This window comes from Mobula birostris, chromosome 2 (genome assembly GCF_030028105.1).
Source record: "Mobula birostris isolate sMobBir1 chromosome 2, sMobBir1.hap1, whole genome shotgun sequence".
In the NCBI taxonomy this organism is placed as follows: domain Eukaryota; kingdom Metazoa; phylum Chordata; class Chondrichthyes; order Myliobatiformes; family Myliobatidae; genus Mobula; species Mobula birostris.
The window spans coordinates 199,845,529-199,867,086 of NC_092371.1; the positions used below are offsets into that span (position 1 = coordinate 199,845,529).

Consider the following 21,558-nt stretch of genomic DNA (forward strand, 5'->3'; position numbering starts at 1 on the left):
GGTGGAGGGAAAGATAGGGTGAAAACTAGCTATTGATAATTGATGGTATCTACTGTGAGGAGAGTATTTAGGCATAGGTACTCGAGGTTGGGGAGAGGTGGGAGATGAGCTACTGGCGAAGTTAGAGGAACGTTGCAGGCAGTGGGAAAGGGATTCGAGATAGATGTGGATAGGGATGAGGTAAATGGGAAAATAACTGAAAATAGTTGGTAATTTATTTCTTAATTCTAGCATTTGTAGTTTTTTAAAAATTCAGTCTTTGGCTATATTCTCTTCTTGGCTGTACCTTGTAATATTCCCCATCAATGGATTTGAAATTGGAACACTTAGTTCATCAGTCTTTTGTAAGGTTGATACCAAAGAATGTCTAGTGATCATGCCAAATCTGGCTGGAAAATTCTCTGTTGCATGCTGATATTAATATGGAGATAAGAAAATTTGCATAAATTTAAAATAAACTTCAGAAGTCATTGTTTTTTATGCATTGCTCAAAAATTATTGTCATCCTCAGCCTTCCTGTGTTTATTTGTAAAACCATGCTGGATTTGTACATTGTTTGGTTGTTAAACTCACGAAAGGTAAATCTGGAAATTAACTGCGTAAGTATTGTTTAATGATGTGATAAGTTGACAATCAACTTCTAATCCAAATGATTGAAAATATTTTTATCATTTTTCCTGTTTATTTTACAGCACAGGATAGACCCTTCAACCCACAATATTGTGCTGACCTTTTAACTTGCTCTTAGATCATCAATCTAATCTTTCCCTCCTAAATAGCCCTCAATTTTCCATTCATGTCTCAGTCTTTGAAATGTCCATAGTGGAAATGCCTTTACCACTACCCTTTGCAGCATGTGCCATGTACCTACCACTCTGCACAAAAAAAATATCCTTAATGTCCCCTCCCCCCCCCATACTTTCCTCCAATCACATTATGCCCCCTTGCATTAGTTATTTCAACTCTAGGAAAAGGTGTCTGGTTTCCCACTTGATCTACCCCCTTAACTTATTTTGTTCCAAAGGAAAAAAGAAGCTCTAGCTCGTTCAAACTGAACTCACAAGACTTGCTTGGGTAAATCTCTCCACCTTTCCTAAAGCTATAATGCGGTAACTGAAACTGAACACAATATTCCAAATGTGTTTCTAACTAGGGTTTTACAGAGCTGCAACATCCTAGTGGCTCTTGAATTCAATCTTAATGAAGGTCAACTTTCTTAAGGTACATTTTCTTAACCACCCTATCAACTTGTGCAGCAACTTTGGGAGATCTATGGTTGTGGACTTCAAGATCCCTCTGTCAAGAATCACATCATTAACTTTGTATTCTGCCATCAAGTTTGATCTTCCAAAGTGCATTACTTCACCCTTTTCTGGATTGAGCTCCATGCGCCATTTCTCAGCTCAACTCTGCACCCTGTCCCATTGTAACCTATGACAACCTGTCCACAGATCACTAACTTTTCTTTGCCATTTTAAATACCTTTCTTAATTCAATCTTTCTTTGCTTCTTCTCCTTCTGTGTTGGAAATGATTCAAATTTGATTCACAGTTACCTATTTTATTTTAATGCCAGCATATCATTGATTGAGAAAATAGCATGGCTTTGTCGAGGGCATGTCGTGCCTTACGAGCCTGATTGAATTTTCTGAGGATGTGACTAAACACATTGATGAAGGGAAAGCAGTAGATATAGTGTATATGGATTTCAGCAATGCATTTCATAAGGAATCCCATGAAAGGCTTATTGAGAAAGTAAGGAGACATGGGATCCAAGGGGACATTGCTTTATGGATCCAGAATTGGCTTGCCAACAGAAGGCAAAGAGTGGTTGTGGATGGGTCATATTCTGCATGGAGGTCGGTGACCAGTGGTGTGCCTCAGGGATCTGTTCTGGGACCCTTACTCTTTGCGATTTTTATAAATGACCTGTATGAGGAAGTGGAGGGATGGGTTGGTATATTTGCAGATGACACAAAGGTAGGGGGTGTTGTGGATAGTGTGGAGGGCTGTCAGAGGTTACAGCGGGACATTGATAGGATGCAAAACTGGGCTGAGAAGTGGCAGATGGACTTCAACCCAGATAAGTGTGAAGTGGTTTATTTTGGTAGGTCAAATATGATGGCAGAATATAGTATTAATGGTAAGACTCTTGGCAGTGTGGAGGATCAGAGGGATCTTGGGGTCCGAGTCCATAGGACGCTCAAAGCAGCTACACAGGTTGACTCTGTGGTTAAGAAGGCATACCACGTATTGGCCTTCATCAATCGTGGAATTGAATTTAGGAGAGGAGAGGTAATATTGCAGCTACATAGGACCCTGGTCAGACCCCACTTGGAGTACTGTGCTCAGTTCTGGTTGCCTCGCTACAGGAAGGATGTGGAAACCATAAGGTTCGTCCATCGTTATCAATGAAGCCCTCGACACCATTAGTACTTTTTACGAGGTCGAGTTGCTAGCTCGACACTCAACCCGGCACGGATGGAAAGTGTGCCTGGGAGCAGCTCAATTATATTCGAACTCGTGAACCTTCGCTCCTGGAGTCCGGCACTGATGTCACTGCGCCACCAGTCGGCTATGATGTTGTCAAGACTAGCGCTTGATTTGGATTTAGGTGAGGGAGAGTTGCGCAGCGTCAGCCTCACTTTCTCTTCCCAATTCCCATCTGGATCCAGTGGCAAGGCAAAAGACAACACAGCTGGAGATGGGACTAGGCGCAGTGGATGACCAGGATGTCTTCTGTGTCTTGTCCTGCTCTATATGTTCCACAACACTTGCAGAGATCGCCTTCTTGACCATTGGACCTTCCATTGGTCTTTTCGCTCAATCTGCCAGAGTCTGTCTTCACATGCTGGGATAGGCAACTCCCTGTCTCACCGAGGGTTTGAGACCCATCGGCTACCCTCACTTGGTTTAGCCGGCTTGTTGAAGCCGATGCCCGGGGTGTGGCCGCTGTCACATGCAAACAGCTACGGGGAGCCACAGGTGAGAGCTGAGTTCCAGGTGGGGACCAAAGGTGGACAAACCGCCCTGAGAAAGACACGACATGTTCCCCCACCAGAGGTGCTACCCCTCCCTGACCCCTACACCCCTATGTGGAAACCATAGAAAGGGTGCAGAGGAGATTTACAGGAATGTTGCCTGGATTGGGCAGCATGCCTTATGAAAACAGGTTGAGTAAACTAGGGCTTTTCTTCTTGGAGCGACAGAGGATGAGAGGTGGCCTGATAGAGGTGTATAAAATGATGAGGGGACTTTCCGGCAGGGGACTCATGGAGTGAGCTGCATTTGGGCGTTGCTCCGTACCCTTTACTTTCTTACATGTAACCACTCTTACTTACCTTCCCTATACCTACACTAAACGATCTATATTATTGAACTACGACTTCTACTTATTGAAAATGAATACCAGAGCACGAGAAGCTAAAGAAGGGAAAGGTTCCGCCGGGAACAGAAAAAAAATGGTGATCCTGGAACTTTGAAGGAAACTCTGGTAACTATGGAACTAATGAAGAAACTTTTAGAAGATACAGTTAATCGAAGACTCACCGCAATTGAAGAAGCATTGAATTTGAAGAAAGAAGAATCAAGAACATTCAGACGTGAAATCGACCAACATCAAGTCCGAATTTCGGAATTAGATGAAGATGGCCATAAAAGAAAAAAAAGAATTGAAGCGCTTGAAAAATGTTTAACTTTGGTAACTCAGCAATTGGAACGCTATCAAGCTAAGACTATCGATCTTGAAAATCGTTCCCGACGACAGAATTTGCGATTAATTGGTTTTCCTGAGGATGTTGAGAAGGGAGATCTTACCAAATATTTTTCTAAATTGCTAATGGATGTGTTTGGCTCTGATATATTGGAAGAACCACCGATATTAGATCGTGCTCATCGCTCATTCCGTTTTAATCTGGAGAAATCGGCCAAACCGAGACCGATCATTATTTGGTTTCATTATGTCCACGAGAAGGAACGAGTTATCCGAGCTGCTCGGAAGAAAGGTATGATCGAATTTCAAGATTTCAAGTTCAGAATTATTGAAGACTACAACCAAGATGTACTGAAAAAACGGATGGCTTTTAAACCTCAGATGGCAGAACTCTATTTTCGGGGCTATAAAATAGCGCGACTGTTTCCAGCCCGTCTGAGAGTGGTTATGCCGGATAACTCGCGTAGCCTGTTTAAAAATCCGATGGAAGCCCAAAGTTTTCTCGATGATCTGCCTCCCTTTACGGAGGATTAATCAATGTATTGTTTGTTTTTTTTCTCTCGTCTCTGATTGTTTAGTTCGAGGTTTTGTTTTTTCGATCTGGTAGTGTAGGTTCATTTTATATAGTTAAACGATATTAGGCTTTTCTGTTAGTGATCCTGTGTATCTTACTCTTAATACCTTTGGGTAGTTATTTAGTTATAAGTTTAATGCTTGTTTTCTTTTTGAAATGTTACTAAAGTATTATATTTTAAAATGGGGGATTTTTTTTTCTTCTCCCCAGAATCCTTGCTGTTTCTCACGTCATTTCTGATCATTTATATTTGAAAAATTAATATAGTAATATGATTTAACATTTAATGTTCTTTGAAATATGAGTAGCAAGGAACTATTCGATACTTTTAATCGTTTTAAGATTTTGTTATTGCTAGTTTTTACTTTTTTCCATAAGGGTGGTGTCTTTTTTTGATAAACATATTTCTGTTGGGTTGCCCTTCGGAAAGATGAGGGTAGGTTTAGTCTTAGATTTAGCATTGGCCATTGTCTGGCTTTTTTCTGGGGTTTTGTGGGAGGTGGGTGGTATTTTTTCTTTTATTCCTTTTTCATTTTTTCTTTTTAAACGGGCTGACCAGAAACTACCAAAATGTCTGAAATGTCGTAACTTCTGGTTCCTCTCTGGACCTTTTTTCCTCTTCCAGGGTCATGAGTCTCTACTCTGGTTAACCCTTTACATACTTTATACTTGAGCTCATTATGATTGATAAGACTATCAATTTAGTTTCTTGGAATACAAATGGTTTAAACCACCCGATTAAACGGAAGAAAATTTTTAAAGTATTCCATAGGATGAATGCTCTTATTATTTTTGTACAAGAAACTCATGTCTGGAAAGAGGATAATCAACGTTTCTTTAGATTCTGGAAGGAGCAGCAGTATCATGCAAATTCACAAGCTAAAGTAAAAGGCGTTTCTATATTTATAGATTTGTCAATTTCATTTATGCACTATGAGACGATTTCAGACTCTAATGGCAGATTTTTGTTGATTACTGGCTTGCTATTTAACAAAAAAGTTGCTATGCTCAATGTTTATGCCCCAAATGTTGACTGTCCTGATTTTTTTAAGAATCTCCTCACATCTCTTCCCAACTTAAATGACTATATGCTGATTATGGGTGGTGATTTTAATTGTTGTTTAAATCCTTTGATATATAGATCCAAGTTTAATCAAGCACTTCCGAATAAATCGGCTACCGTTATTAACTCTTCTATGACCAACTCTGGAATCACAGAAATTTGGAGATTCTTCCATCCGAATGACAAAGAGTTCTCTTTTTTTTCACATGTACATCAGCACTATTCAAGAATTGACTACTTTCTTATTGACTCTCGATTAATTCCTTTTGTTACGGGTTGTGAATATGATTCTATTGCTGTTTCTGATCATGCACCGTTGAAATTATTTATTAACTTAAGGGATATATCTACTAATTCTAGACAATGGAATTTAATATCTCTTTGCTTCAAGATTCAGATTTCGTTAGGTTTATTGATGAACAGATTAAGTTTTTCTTTACCATGAATTCCACGGATGATATTTCCAGTGGGATTCTCTGGGATACTTTTAAAGCATATATTCGTGGACAAATTATTTCATACACTGCTGGACTAAAAAAAGCGAACTAATAAGGAAATACTTAAACTGGTTGACAAGATTAAAGAAGTTGATAAGAAATATTCTATAGCTCCTAGTCAAGAACTTTATAAACGGAGAGTTGAACTTCAAATGGAACTTAACCTCTTATTATCATCTTCAATTGAAAGTCAATTAATCAAAACTAAGAGTCAATTTTATATACATGGTGATAAAACTGGGAAACTTTTAGCTAATCAATTGAAATCGGCCTCGGTTAAACGACAGATTCTTAAAATTCGTAAACAAGATGGCACTTTGACAGTTGACCATGTCGAGATTAATAAATCCTTTCAAGAATTTTATACCTCCCTTTATCAATCAGAATTTCCTGATGACTCCACTATAATGCATGAATTTTTTAAGAAATTGAATATTCCAAAATTATCTAATGAACATTCAAAACTAGATGTACTATTACAGTAGAGGAAATAAAGAATGCTATTTTTTCAGTGAACTCAGGTAAAGCACCTGGTCCAGATGGATTTACAGTAGAATTTTTAAAATTTTTCTGAACTACAGTATCTCCTTGGCTATGTAGTGTTTTTAGGGATGCGGTTTCAGGGATGCAGTTTCAATAGGTAAATTACCACAATCTTTCTATCAAGCTTCTATTTCCCTAATTCTTAAAAAAGATTAGGATCCTACTGAATGTGCATCTTATAGACCTATATCTCTGCTGAATGTCGATTCTAAGATTTTTTCTAACATATTGGCAGCAAGATTAGAGAATGTATTGCCCCAAATTATTTCTGCTGATCAAACTGGATTTATTAAAAACTGTTGCTCTTTTTTTTAATATTAGGAGATTAATGAATATCGTTTATACGCCTTCACCCAAAATTCCAGAATGTGTCATTTCATTGGATGCTGAAAAAGCTTTTGATAGAGTTGAATGGATATATTTATTCAATACCCTTGAGAAATTTAATTTTAGTCCGATATTCATTTCCTGGATTAAATTGATATATTTTACCCCTTTGGCCTCGGTATTTACTAACAACCAAAGATCCCCTTTTTTTCATTTATTCCGTGGTACTAGGCAGGGTTGCCCTCTTAGTCCATTACTATTTGATATTGCCTTGCAGCCGCTAGCTATTTCCATTCGTGACTCCCCTAATATATTTGGTATTACCCGTGGAAATGAGATTCATAAATTATCACTATATGCAGATGATTACTATTATATATTTCTAACCCAGGAAAATCTATTCCGGCAGTATTAACTTTGCTTGGTCAGTTTAGTAGTTTTTCTGGTTATAAACTGAACCTAAGTAAGAGTGAACTGTTTCCATCAAATATGCAAGTTCCTATTTATAGAAATTCTCCATTTAGACTAATTACTGATTATTTTACTTATTTGGAAGTTAAAATTACTAAGGTACATAAGGATCTATTCAATTTCAACCTTTTACCATTAATTAATCAGGTTAAACAACTGATTACTAAATGGTCCCCTTTGTCCCTATCATTGATTGGCCGTATTAATGCTTTTAAAATGATTATTTTACCCAAATTTTTATATTTATTTCAAGCAATACCGATTTTTATTCCTAAATCTTTTTTGATACTATTGACTCTAATATTTCCTCTTATATATGGCGAAATAGAAATCCCAGATTAAGTAAATAAAAATACTTACAGAAATCTAAGAAAGAGGGTGATTTGGCATTGCCTGTCCTAAGATTTTACTACTGGGCAATTAATATCTGATACTTAATAGTTTGGACACAAGATTGGAATATAACTCCAAGCCCACATTGGGTAAACCTTGAAGGCTATTCTGTACAAGGGTTTTCTTTAGCCTCCATTTTTGGAGCTTCACTGCCTTTTGCACTATCTAAAGTGAATAAACAAATTTTTAACCCTATAGTTAAACATACATTGCGAATATGGTTTCAATTTCGTAAATTTTTTGGCCTGAATGAGTTTATATTATCAAGTCCTATTATAGCTAATTTCTTTTTCCAACCCTTGGTAATGGACCAAGCCTTTTTGATATGGAAAACGAAAGGCATAATATGTTTTCGTGATCTATTTTTGGATAACTGCTTTATGTCTTGAGCAGTTATCTGAGAAATTTGATTTGCCTAGATCCCATTTTTTTAGATACTTACAAATAAGAAATTTTTTAAATACTACGTTGCCTACCTTTTGGACTTCAAATCCTGCTGGCATTTTTGATAAAATTTTATGTTTTAATCCTTTGCAGAAGGGATTAATGGCAATAATTTATGATATGATTATGAAATTACAGCCAGATATATCTGATAAAATCAAAAATGGATGGGAAATGGAACTTCAACTTTCCCTGCCTACAGAGAAATGGGATAAAATTTTTCAATTAGTTAGTTCTTCTTCTATATGTGCTAAACATACTTTAATACAATTTAAAGTAGTACACAGAGCTCATATGTCCAAAGATAAACTAGCTCATTTTTATTCCCATATAAACCCTACTTGTGATAGATGTCACTCTGAAGTGGCTTCTTTAACTCATATGTTTTGGTCCTGTCCTCTTTTGGAAAAATATTAGAAAGACATTTTTGATATTATTTCAACAGTTCTATGCTTTGATTTAAAACCCCATCCTATTACGGCAATCTTTGGATTGCCAATGGTGGAACATAGATCTTTATCTTCTTCAGCCTCTCGAATGATAGCTTTTGTTACTCTAATGGCGAGAAGATCTATTTTGTTGAACTGGAAGGAAATTAATCCTCCAACTACATTCCAATGGTTTTCTCAAACTATATTAAGTTTAAATTTAGAAAAAATTATGTGATATTTTTGACCCTTCGGTTAAATTTGAAGATACCTGGGAACCTTTTATGCAACATTTTCATATGATGTAATCTGACCTTTCCGATTCTTTTTTCTAAAATTATATGATGAGAGGAGCGGCGTTAGCGACATTATGGATCTTGTCTGATACAAGTTGTTGGTCTAGCCCTGTTTTGCCTTTTTTTTTGTTTTTTTTTTCTTTTTCTTTTGGGTTTTTTTTGTTTATATTTTTTTTTCTTTTTATTTCTTTGTTAATGTTTAATCTCATTATGAGTTTGGAAGTCTTTTATTTCTATGTCACTTAAAATTCATTTTATATATGCTGATGAATATTTTTCCAATCTCTTTGTACCAACTTTGTTATTGAGTTTATAATTTTGAAAAATTAATAAAAAGATTTAAAAAGAAAGAAAGAAAAGATGATGAGGAGCATTGATCGTGTGGATAGTAAGAGGCTTTTTCCCAGGGCTGAAATGGCTCGCACGAGAGGGCACAGTTTTAAGGTGCTTGGAAGTAGGTACAGTGGAGATGTCAGGGGGTAAGTTTTTTACTCAGAGAGTGGTGAGTGCGTGGAATGGGCTGCCAGCGACGGTGGTGGAGGCGGATACGATAGGGTCTTTTAAGGGACTTTTGGATAGGTGCATGGAACTTAGAAAAATAGAGGGCTATGGGTAACCCTAGTAATTTTAAGGTAGGGACATGCTCCGCACAACTCTGTGGGCCGAAGGGCCTGTATTGTGCTGTAGGTTTTCTGTGTTCTAAGGTAGTCATTAACCATCCAGGTGTTCTGTTTCCTTTGCCATTTCACCAGCAGTATTTCTCCAGGAAATCATAATGTAAGAATGTTTGGAGTTGCAGAATGCAGAGAGAAGTAGAATCATTTAGGTAGACTGCATTCTGGCATGATCCAGTAAAGATTCCTGTAGCAAAATCTATTCTACAGTGCCATCATGTGGTCAGAGATGGTGGTACCTTAGAACTTTGCTTTTTTAACACACCCTCTGTCAAATACTGGACATTGTGAGACTCTAGATTTGAGCAATTTTAAAATGAATCAGAGCAGTTACGCTGTTGCCTACTGATAATAAAAGTCATATAAGTAAACCTCAGAATAAGGTGCTACTGCCCTTCTTAAAATACCCTTACAACGGGATTTTAAGTAAGCCCGTTATATAATCTAAATTGTGAAACAATGAAATTTTGCAGCATACAACAAAATAACATCCCAAGTTGTGGAATATGTTTTTTTTAAAACAAGAAAACTAAATTATCTTGTAACAATTATACAGTAACACCATATCAATGTGCTTTTGTGAAGATTTACATAAACAAGGTCATATTTTATTGTTAACTTGTAAGGTTGTTTGTAACTATTAGATAGCAAATGTTGAAACAGATTTTACAATCATAGATCTGTTTTATTTTGTTTCAGTTTAAAAAGAAAGTGGGAGCATAGAAACGTTTTTGGCTCACTCTTAGATTGTTTGTAATTCATACCAGTATTGTGTAGTTATACAATTACTCAGTTTGTATTTTTGGAACTTGGCACAATGCATATGCAGTTGCAAGAAAAAAATTGGGAATCCTTTGCAATTACCTGGTTTTCTGCATTAATTACTCATAAAATGTGGTCTGATCTTCGTCTAAGTCACAATAATAGACAAACACAATCTAACTAAGCTAATAGCACACAAACAATTGTCCCTTTCATGTCTTTATTGAACACCTTGTTTAATCATTCACAGTCCAGGCTGGAAAAAGTTTGTGAACCCTTGTATTTAATAACTGGCAGAGCCTCATTTAGCAGCAACAACTTTCACCAAACATTTCCTGTAGCTGCTGATCAGACTTGCACAATGGGGAGGAGGAACTTTGGACCATTCCTCCAGTCAAAACTGTTTCAGTATATTGATATTTCTGGGATATCTGGACTCTGACTTGGTCATTCCAAAACATGAATTTTCTTCTTTTTAAACCATTCTGTTGTTGATTTACTTTAGTGTTTTGGATCATTGTCTTGTTGCGTCATCCAAAACTTCTATTTAGGTTCAGGCAATAGACCGCTACCATGACATTTTTCTGTAAAATGCAAGCTGTCCAGGCCCTGAGTCAGAAAAGCAGCCCAAAATCATGATGCTTCTTCCACCATGCTTCGCATTTGGGATGAGGTTTTAGTGTTGGTGTGCAGTGCCTTTTTAGCTCCAAACATAGCGGTTCAACTTTTGTCTTGTCTGTCCACAGAACATTGTCCCAGAAGCATGGTTCTAGCATTGTTCGGGAGGGTTTAAACTAATTTGCAAGGGGGTTGGGACTCAGAGCAATAGAGCAGTGGAAGAAGTACATGGAGTAAAGGCAGAACTAGCATATAGAGAGGCTTTGAGGAAAGAGAAGCAGAATAAAGGGCTAAAGTGCGTGTACTTCAATGCAGGAAGCATCAGGAACAAAGGTGATAAATTGAGAGCTTGGATACATACATGGAATTAAGATGTAGTGGCCATTACAGAGAATTGGCTGGCACCAGGGCCGGAATAGATTCTCAATATTCCTGGATTTCAGTGCCTTAAAAAGGGGAGGAGGGGTGGCATTACTAGTCAGGGATACTATTATATATGACCACTGCTCCCTGGCCTTTAGCATTATCATGGAAAAGGATAGAATCAGAGAGAACAGGAAGATTTTTAATTGGGAAGGGCAAATTATGAGGCTATAAGGCTAGAACTTGCAGGTGTGAATTGGGATGATGTTTTTGCAGGGAAATATACTATGGACATGTGGTCGATGGTTAGGGATCTCTTGCAGGATGTTAGGGATAAATTTGTCCCGGTGAGGAAGATAAAGAATGGTAGGGTGAAGGAACCATGGGTGACAAGTGAGGTGGAAAATCTAGTCCGGTGGAAGAAGGCAGCATACATGAGGTTTAGGAAGCAAGGATCAGATGGGTCTATTGAGGAATATAGGGTAGCAAGAAAGGAGCTTAAGAAGGGGCTGAGGAGAGCAAGAAGGGTGCATGAGAAGGCCTTGGTGAGTAGGGTAAAGGAAAACCCCAAGGCATTATTCAATCATGTGAAGAAAAAAAGGATGACAGGAGTGAAGGTAGGACCAATTAGAGATAAAAGTGGGAAGATGTGCCTGGAGGCTATGGAAGTGAGCGATGTCCTCAATGAATACCAATGAGAGGGAACTTGATGATGGTGAGGGCAATAAGAGTGAGGTTGATGTTCTGGAGCATGTTGATATTAAGGGAGAGGAGGTGTTGGATTTGTTAAAATACATTAGGACGGATAAATCTCTGGGGCTTGACGGAATATTCCCCAGGCTGCTCCACGAGACGAGAGAAGAGTTTGCTGAGCCTCTGGCTAGGATCTTTATGTCCTTGTTGTCCATGAGAATGGTACCGGGGGATTGAATGGAGGCGAATGTCGTCCTCGTGTTCAAAAAAGGTAGTAGGGATAGTCTGGCTAATTATAGACCAGTGAGCTGTACATCTGTGGTGGGAAAGCTGTTGGAAAAGGTTCTTAGAAATAGGATCTGTGGGCATTCAGAGAAACATGGTCTGATCAGGGACAGTCAGCATGGCTTTGTGAAGGGCAGATCATGTCTAACAAGCCTGATAGAGTTCTTTGAGGAGGTGACCAGGCATATAGATGAGGGTAGTGCAGTGGATGTGATCTACATGGATTTTAGTAAGGCATTTGACAAGGTTCCACACGGTAGGCTTATTCAGAAAGTCAGAAGGCATGTGATCCAGGGAAGTTTGGCCAGGTGGATTCAGAATTGGCTTGCCTGCAGAAACAAAGGGTTGTGATGGAGGGAGTACATATGGATTGGAGGGTTGTGACTAGTGGTGTCCCACAAGATTTGGTTCTGGGACCTCTACTTTTCATGATTTTTATTAACGACCTGGATGTGGGGGTAGAAGGGTGGGTTGGCAAGTTTGCAGATGACACAATGTTTGGTGGTGTTGTGGATAGTGTACAGGATTGTCGAAGATTGCAGAGAGATATTGATAGGACGCAGAAGTGGGCTGAGAAGTGGCAGATGGAGTTCAACCCAGAGAAGTGTGAGGTGGTACACTTTGGATGGACAAACTCCAAGGCAGAGTACAAAGTAAATGGTAGGATACTTGGTAGTGTGGAGGAGCAGAGGGATCTGGGGGTACATGTCCACAGATCCCTGAAAGTTGCCTCACAGGTAGATAGGGTAGTTAAGAAAGCTTATGGGGTGTTAACTTTCATAAGTCGAGGGATAGAGTTTAAGAGTCGTGAGGTAATGATGCAGCTGTATAAAACTCTGGTTAGGCCGCACTTGGAGTACTGTGTCCAGTTCTGGTCGCCTCACTGTAGGAAGGGTGTGGAAGCATTGGAAAGGGTACAGAGGAGATTTACCAGGATGCTGCCTGGTTTAGAGAGTATGCATTATGGTCAGAGATTAAGGGAGCTAGGGCTTAATTCTTTGGAGAGAGGGAGGATGAAAGGAGACATGATAGAGGTGTACAAGATAATAAGAGGAATAGATAGAGTGGATAGCCAACGCCTCCTCCCCAGGGCACCACTGCTCAATACAAGAGGACATGGTTTTAAGGTAAGGGGTGGGAAGTTCAAGGGGATATTAGAGGAAGGTTTTTTACTCAAGTGGTTGGTGTGTGGAATGCACTGCCTGAGTCAGTGGTGGAGGCAGATACACTCGTGAAGTTTAAGAAACTACTAGACAGGTATATGGAGGAATTTAAGGTGGTGGGTTATATGGGAGGCAGGGTTTGAAGGTTGGCACAACTTTGTGGGCCGAAGGGCCTATAATGTGCTGTACTATTCTATGTTCTGTGAATGTACAGCCTGAATCAATGCTGGAGGCAGATACACTAGTGAAATTTAAGAGACGACTAGACAGGTATATGGAGGAATTTAAGTTGGGGGGATATATGGGAGTCTAGGTTTAAGGGTTGGCACAACGTTGTGGGCCGAAGGCCTGTACTGTGCTGTAATATTCTATGTTCTAAGTGTTGTGACTATCCAGGTGGTCTTTTGTAATCTTGAGAGGTGTAGCAATGCGTTTTTTGGGGAGAGTAGTGGTTTTCTCCATAGTATCCTTCCATGAACACTATCCTTGTTCAGTGTTTTTCTTATAGTGGACTTATGAACAGAGACTAGCAAGTTGTCGAGATTTTTGCAGGTCCTTTGCTGTTACCTTTGGATTCTTTTTCACTGTCTTCAGCATTGCATATTGTGCTGTTGGTGTGATCTTTGCAGGATGCCCATTCCTTGGGAGAGTAGCAATACTATGGAGTTTCCTCCATTTGTGGACAAATTCTCCTACTGTGGCTGATGATCACTCTGGTCTTTAGAAATGCTTTTGTAGCTTTTTCCAGCTTCATGCATCTCTACAGTTCTTCTGTAGTACTCAGAGTTATTATGATAGAGGCATGACACACATAAATCTTTCTTGAGAAGAGCGGGTTCTGCTCGTAACCTGACTGACTTTTTTATAGGGCAGGGCACCTCTACAACCCACACCTCCAATTTTATTTCATTGATTGGAACATCTGACTCCAGATAGCTTTTGTAAAAGGCATTATCCCAAAGATTCGTGTTCTCTTTTGAACCTAGACTGTGATTGTTTAAATGGTGTACTTAGTATTGACGAGATATTACTAGGTTATTACTAGTTTAGGCAGATTGTGTTTGTCTTTTATCATGACTTAGATAACTCAGACCACATTTTATGAGTAATTAATGCAATAAACCATGTAATTACAAAGGGTTCATAAACTTTCTTGCAACTTCACAGTAGATTAAGAACTCTTCTATTGATACTTAAGTATCAAGTATTTGTTGATGCTTATTTTTTGGCAGCTACTGTATCTTTACTTAATGTTATTGGATTCCTGGGACAATCTTGAGAAGGTCTTAGGAAATCAAATTAATTGGGCACCTTGCAAATGTGCATTGAGACTGGAACTCTCATTTTTAATATTATAGTTGACCTCCAAGTTTTTACATCTTATCGGGACTAAAGAGCTCAGAATAATATTTAAAGCTTTGATCTCAGTTGAGAGGGTAACCTGGCATTGATTAGCCAAAATTAATCCACTAAGCAATGGGATATAACAATCTTGAAGAAAACCTATTGAGAATTACAAATTGTGGTTTTGCATGGTGGGGCCTATCATGGATAAGTATTGAAAGCATTAGTAAGTGAAATACTTATCACCAGATCATTGAAAAACCAATATGAATTGCTGTAAGTTTTGTTTTATTCTTAAACAATATTAATTTCTGTCGTGTGTTTCTCAACAGTTCACATTAAAAGGAAACCACGTCGTCGTTCTAAGTGGGGTCGTGGTATTATTAGAAAGCCAAAAAAAGTGAGCCACCTCAAGAAAGAAGATGATGACATTAAACATGATGAACGTGATGGTGACCAAGGTGAAGAAAGTGAGCTCGCAGAGAATGGAGAACTGGAAGTTAGTACAGATTATCATGAGAATGGAGATCTCTCTTTGACCAATGATGAATCATCATGTGATATCATGGATGTTGGCCAGGTGGAAAATAAACTTGAAAATGGTACAGTGGAAAAAAGGAGTAGTGATCTCAAATCCCCAATGAAAGATGGGTCAGTAAGCTTTCAACTAGATGGTAATAATGAGTTTTCTGTAAGGAAGACCAATGCTGCCCCAGGAGAACAATGTGTACCTAATGATGCCTGCACTAATGGAAAAGGGACAGTACCAAATGAGTGCACATGGAGTGATGAATCTATGGCAAGTGCTGAAAGTGAACCTGTTCAAGAATGTTTAGGTCACAGGACATGTACACCTGCTAATCCTGCACCTGACATTGATTTGTCTGTTGCGAAACATGAGCCTGGAAAGGAGCTTGAACTCACCAAGGAGTTAATGACTCAACTTGTGCCAAACTCAAAGTTATCAGTAAGAGAAGATGACAAAAAGCAACTAATTGAAGATGGCTCACAAACTGTAATGGGTACAACACAGGCAGCCATGGCAACAAAGTGTGCTCAGAATAGAGATGTTGATCTTAAAGCATTAGGACCCGAAAAAGATGGTAATATTATTTATTTGCTTAAGGTTCTTTTAATGTAGTACTTATTTGATTAAGTGAAGTCACTGTAATATGTCATTCTGTAAATTCACTTTTACAGTTGCAGAGGTAAAATAAATCTGTGCCACATGTTTTTGAGATTAGTTGGTATGAAGCTGTCATTGTAGCCCAATACATAGAACATAGAAAAGTACAGCACAGTACAGGCCCTTCGGCCCACAATGTTGTGCCGACCCTGAAACACTGCCTCCCATGTAAGCCCCCACCTTAAATTCCTCCATATACCTGTCTAGTAGTCTATTAAACTTCACTAGTGTATCTGCCTCCACCACTGACTCAGGCAGTGCATTCCACACACCAACCACTCTCTGAGTAGAAAAAACCTTCCTGTAATATCCCCCTTGAACTTCCCACCCCTTACCTTAAAGCCATGTCCTCTTGTATTGAGCAGTGGTGCCCTGGGGAAGAGGCGCTGGCTATCCACTCTATCTATTCCTCTTATTATCTTACACACCTCTATCATGTCTCCTCTCATCCTCCTCCTCTCCAAAGAGTAAAGCCCTAGCTCCCTTAATCTCTGATCATAATGCATACTCTCTAAACCAGGCAGCATCCTGGTAAATCTCCTCTGTACCCTTTCCAATGCTTCCGTATCCTTCCTATAGTGAGGCGACCAGAACTGGACACAGTACTCCAAGTGTGTCCTAACCAGAGTTTTATAGAGCTGCATCATTACCTCGCGACTCTTAAACTCTATCCCTCGACTTATGAAAGCTAACACCCCATAAGCTTTAACAACAGGAATTCTGCAGATGCTGGAAATTCAAGCAACACACATAAAAGTTGCTGGTGAATGCAGCAGGCCAGGCAGCATCTCTAGAAAGAGGTGCAGTCGACGTTTCAGGCCGAGACCCTCCTGACGAAGGGTCTCGGCCTGAAACATCGACTGCACCTCTTCCTAGAGATGCTGCCTGGCCTGCTGCGTTCACCAGCAACTTTAATGTGTGTTACCCCATAAGCTTTCTTAACTACCCTATCCACCCGTGAGGCAACTTTCAGGGATCTGTGGACATGTACCCCCAAATCCCTCTGCTCCTCCAAATACCGAGTATCCTGCCATTTACTTTGTACTCTGCCTTGGAGTTTGTCCTTCCAAAGTGTACCACCTCACACTACTCTGGGTTGAACTCCATCTGCCACTTCTCAGCCCACTTCTGCATCCTATCAATGTCTCATAATCCTCTACACGATCTACAACACCACCAACCTTTGTGTTGTCTGCAAACTTGCCAACCCACCTTTCTACCCCCACATCCAGTATAGTAAATTAACAAAGTAATTAATAGAAAAATGGGATAATGGATAGGAAGCTGACTTAAAGCTATTTTCATCTGTGTGATCAGAATTTAATGATCAAGTAAGAAAATCTACTGCTCATTATAATAGTACTCATAATGAGTGGGTACCATTTGTTGCTCTTTTGTGAGAACTAGAAGGTACTGGAGTTTGGAATTGAGACAGATTTGAGGACATATGTATGACCTTGATCTTTATGTCATAAATTAAACGCAATGTACAGGATCAAGGAGTACTAACTGAATGGGGAAAATAAAGTTCTAATGTCTAAATAGAAAAGTACTAATTTGACTGCTTCAAAAGTAAAATAGCAAGGAAACAGTGCTGTTCACTCAAATTATAAAATTAATGTGATTATTGCAAAGCTTTATAATACATGGCTAAGAACAATATTATTAAAGTCATGTTCTGAAGTTACTACAATCAATTTAAAATTTGCAGCTCCTTTAGTTTAAGATTTGTGCTTGGGTTATCAACAGTTATAATGCATAAAATGAATTGCAGAGTTGAGTTAATTCTAGACCCTTTGTAGTTTCCTTAAGTTAACTGTTTTAGTATTTTGAATTTTCTAATTTTGCCTCTTTAGGAGTTTTGTAACTGCCCTTTGCGTTAACACTTAAGTTTTCAGTGTAGTTTTTTTCAATGGATGAATCCTTGCTGTGGATTAGAATGGACACTTTCTTCCTGAGTGCTGTCAGGCAAAGGACATTCTGCTGTTATTAAGATTTAAAACATACATTGAGGGCAATCTCCTTCTGTTTGTTGTCAGTTTTCTTCTTTTAATGAATAAAAAAAGGGAAAAATTCATTGTTTTTATGAAGTCCACAAGCCAATTACTGATGTTGCTAGAACTGAGATACGAGAAGTAATAAATTACCGTTTAATAAGCTGTCACTTTACCTGATGAGTTCTCCTGAAGGCATAGGTTTGTTATGACCACACAGTGATGATCTGAAATAGTATTTAGTTGATACAGTTGAGGGAATGTAAGTTGTAATTTCTAACATCCAATACCACTGCCACAGATGACTAACACTGGGACAGATCTTGTTTTGACCAGCAAAACAGCAGAATTTTTCAGTGGTATGCCCCTCACAGCAAGCTGCTTGTGTTGACTTCCCTCCACCCCTCCTCTTGCATTCACTTTGCCTCTCTTTCACTCTTACCCACCCTTGGTAATGCTGGAGATTAACAACATTCAAAGATTTTGTAGAAATTCTGTGGATTTGTTTATGCTTTAGAGTTTGGTCCCAATGTTCTGTTTTGTTGTCTTAGAATTTGGATTTTAGTCCATCATCAATCAGAAGGTGGCTGAGCTCAAAGTCCAGTTGAATTTGATACTTTTGTTCGTAAAATGGGCATTAGGTCTTTCCATTACGGGAAAAAAAACTTAAGTGTTTCCTTATATTTCTGTCACATAACCTGGGAGATGAGATTTTGCTGCTATGACAGCTGACTGGGCAGATGCATTTCAATTTGGTACATTTGCACCACTTAACTGTTGTCAGAAGATGAAGGTGGTCCAAACTGGTGACTGGTTACCATGAAAATAGACTCTTACATGTTCCAAGGGTAAATGTATACAGAGGCTAACTTTGTCAGCACTGTCTGTATTTAAAGAATTGGCAGATGAAACAGTGAGGAGTTTGAACTGGGACACTGAAGTCTGTGGAGTGCTTGGTGTCACTATGGAGCCGCTTAAGATTCATCGGTGGCAGATCAAAAGATAATCAAATGAGCTTGAATAGGCACTCACTGAACATCCAAGAAGAAATGTCTATAAATGAGGATAGTTACAGGAACATCATCTAGTGGTATTTTGGAAATTCTGCCTCACTGTTTCTCCTTGTGATATCTGCTTAAATGTGCATATCATCTTTAATGACAAACTTAACCGGACAGTAGCTCTTTGTTATATGATTGAAAGGATATTCTACGGTCTGGTTGGGATTTTTAATAAAATACAATAATGACTGGCTGTTCAGAGGTCAGAGATTTCCCCTTGCAAAGAAAGTTTTAGCAGTCCATGGATATTTCATAGGTAAGAGTCCAATCAATTTTGAACATCGCAATTGAAAACCAAAAGACTGTTAATGGGTTATGTCTTTGAAGAAGTGGATTGCAGTTTGCATTTAGTTATTCTTTTGCTTTAAGGTGCTACTGTAGAGTGAATAGGAGTTGCTTCTCCATAAGTTTTCAGATTGCAAACAGAAATTTATTTTATTGTTCCAAGCTCAACTGTCAACATGTTAAATGTTAAAATCTATGTATTTCCTGCAGGATTGAAACTCCAGTTTTATTTGAAGATGGTTACTGTTCTACTGTTGTCATTAGACTAGCACCATATTGTTCAGTGATTCATGGTGATTTGTATATTTTGCCATATTTCTCAGACAAATTTTCAAATGTACTAATAATCGTGTGTGCTGTGAACTTACTGCTATTTTTCCAGCAAATTAGGGCCTTTGCAAAAGTGTAATGCTAAAAGGGTAGGGATGTATTCCTATAAGGCGGCTCATTTTCATTTCAATTTTTTAAATGACTAGCTGAACAGAAATCAATTATAAAATACCAGTTATTCTGCTTCTTGAGATTTTTTTGGGGTTGGGGAAATTTTACAACTAAGTAATGTCAGAATAACGTTTGCTTTATGATGTCCTGAGGTAATGAAGGATGCTATGGAGGTGCAGATCTTTTATTGTCCATTTGAAATGCAGCTTTTTGAAAATCTGTTAAAATTTTTCTAGGCGGTTGTGACCATCTTACTCAATTGATAATCAGGTTAAGTGATTTAAATAAAAATTTCCAGAATATATATAACCTGTGTGTATCTTAGCTGCCTTGTGAAAAAAGTGATTTAATTTTAATAATTTTGAAATTTCTCACTATTGAAGTTTTGGAAATTAAGGTGCAAAGTTATATGATAGTTTCTGTCTGGTTATTGTGAATGAAGGAAATTTACTGAAAATCTCCTTTAGTTTTGGGCAAGATGAAATCCAGTCATCCAGAACATGGGGAACAGAAGACAGTGGTCCACATGGAGCAGGACGTACCTGAACCCATCCCTCCAGTAATTGTGGACCATGCACGATTGAAGGTACATAGCTGACTGGCACCTGAAAACGACATAATGAGAATGCTGTAAATCTGAAAGTCAAAGCTGAACTCATTTTAAGTTTGAATTTTTAAAGAACTTAAGATTTTTTATGTTAAAGTCATAAAAGTCAATTGGAAAAGACATATTGATTCATAAACATAAGAAAGTCTGCAGATGCTGGAAATCCAAAGCACCACACACAAAATGGTTTTGAAGAAGGGTCTTGGCGCGAAACGTTGATTGTTTATTCATTTCCATAGATGCTGCCTGACCTGCTGCATTTCTCCAGCATTTTGTGTGTGCTCCTAAGGAGTTTTAATTGGTGGTTTCCTTCACATATTAAGGGTAGTCCTTGAATGGGATATCCAATAGACATTGGAATAATATTCACCAGCAATATTATTTACGAACAATTTACATATCTATACACACAGTTGATATTAATAAGAATTTCCATCTTTTGTAGCATATTCTCCAATTGTCCACTAAGATGAGCAATAACTTCACAGTTGATCAACTTGAAAAGCTTTATTCTTTGCTTAGTCAATGTATCTATCATCATCGCAAGGAGTATGACAAAACTCAGTTACTTGAGGTAAGCATTGACTTATCTAATATTTGCTCAGTGGCAAATAATTCACAGTTAAGAGAATAATAGTCTTGCGTCTTTTAAAAGTGATGCTGGTTTTCTCAGTCACTGAGGCAGCATCTGTGGAAAAAATTAGCATTTTTTTTGAGATGATGCATCATCAGTTCACAAATCCTGTCTGACCTTCGTAATGCTAAAAAATATCAATTATGTTGTTTTTGAATCAGTATTAGTTTTAAGATTACTAATTACCTGATAAGCCTCATATGTTTCAAACCTAATGAACTGGATTACAATACATTTGGACGTTCAATTTCTTTGTACTGTAAATGATCTGTATTTTCTTTAAAAAGTTTCTTCTTTTAACAAACATAACTTCTGAGTGTAAAGATTTCTGACATTTTAATTGTTGGTAATTTTATTTCAGTTACAACTACTGTACATGTATATCTCGCAGAACCATTATTTTTTCTTGGGGTTTTAACTTGGAATAATGCACAGTTTGGAATATCTTATAAAGCAGTAAGTCGGTTAATGGAAGAAGGCCATTGCATTGAAAAAGTATTTAAGCTTACTGTATATACTGTCAAGGGAGAGGAACTTTCTTTGTTGGTTGATGAGTTTTGGCCACGTGTAAATAAAGTTCAATTCAATGACGCAAAAGAGTTTATCTGCAGTATGTTACAATATAGTTTGGCAATAACTATTCCTGCAATGTTAAGGAACTTCTAAGAAAACTAATACCTTAATTTAGGAAAATTAGGAAT

The 21,558-nt window shown here is 38.1% G+C and overlaps 1 protein-coding gene across 1 annotated transcript in view; it reads left to right on the plus strand.

Moving 5' to 3' along the window:
- The window catches only part of atad2b (ATPase family AAA domain containing 2B), a 206,247-nt gene that overhangs the window by 174,748 nt on the left and 9,941 nt on the right, over positions 1–21,558 (plus strand). The window contains exons 25-27 of the mRNA XM_072251307.1: positions 14,982–15,752; positions 20,084–20,202; positions 20,669–20,797. Of these exons, the coding sequence (XP_072107408.1) occupies positions 14,982–15,752; positions 20,084–20,202; positions 20,669–20,797 (1,019 nt within the window). The remainder of the gene's footprint in view (positions 1–14,981; positions 15,753–20,083; positions 20,203–20,668; positions 20,798–21,558) is intronic.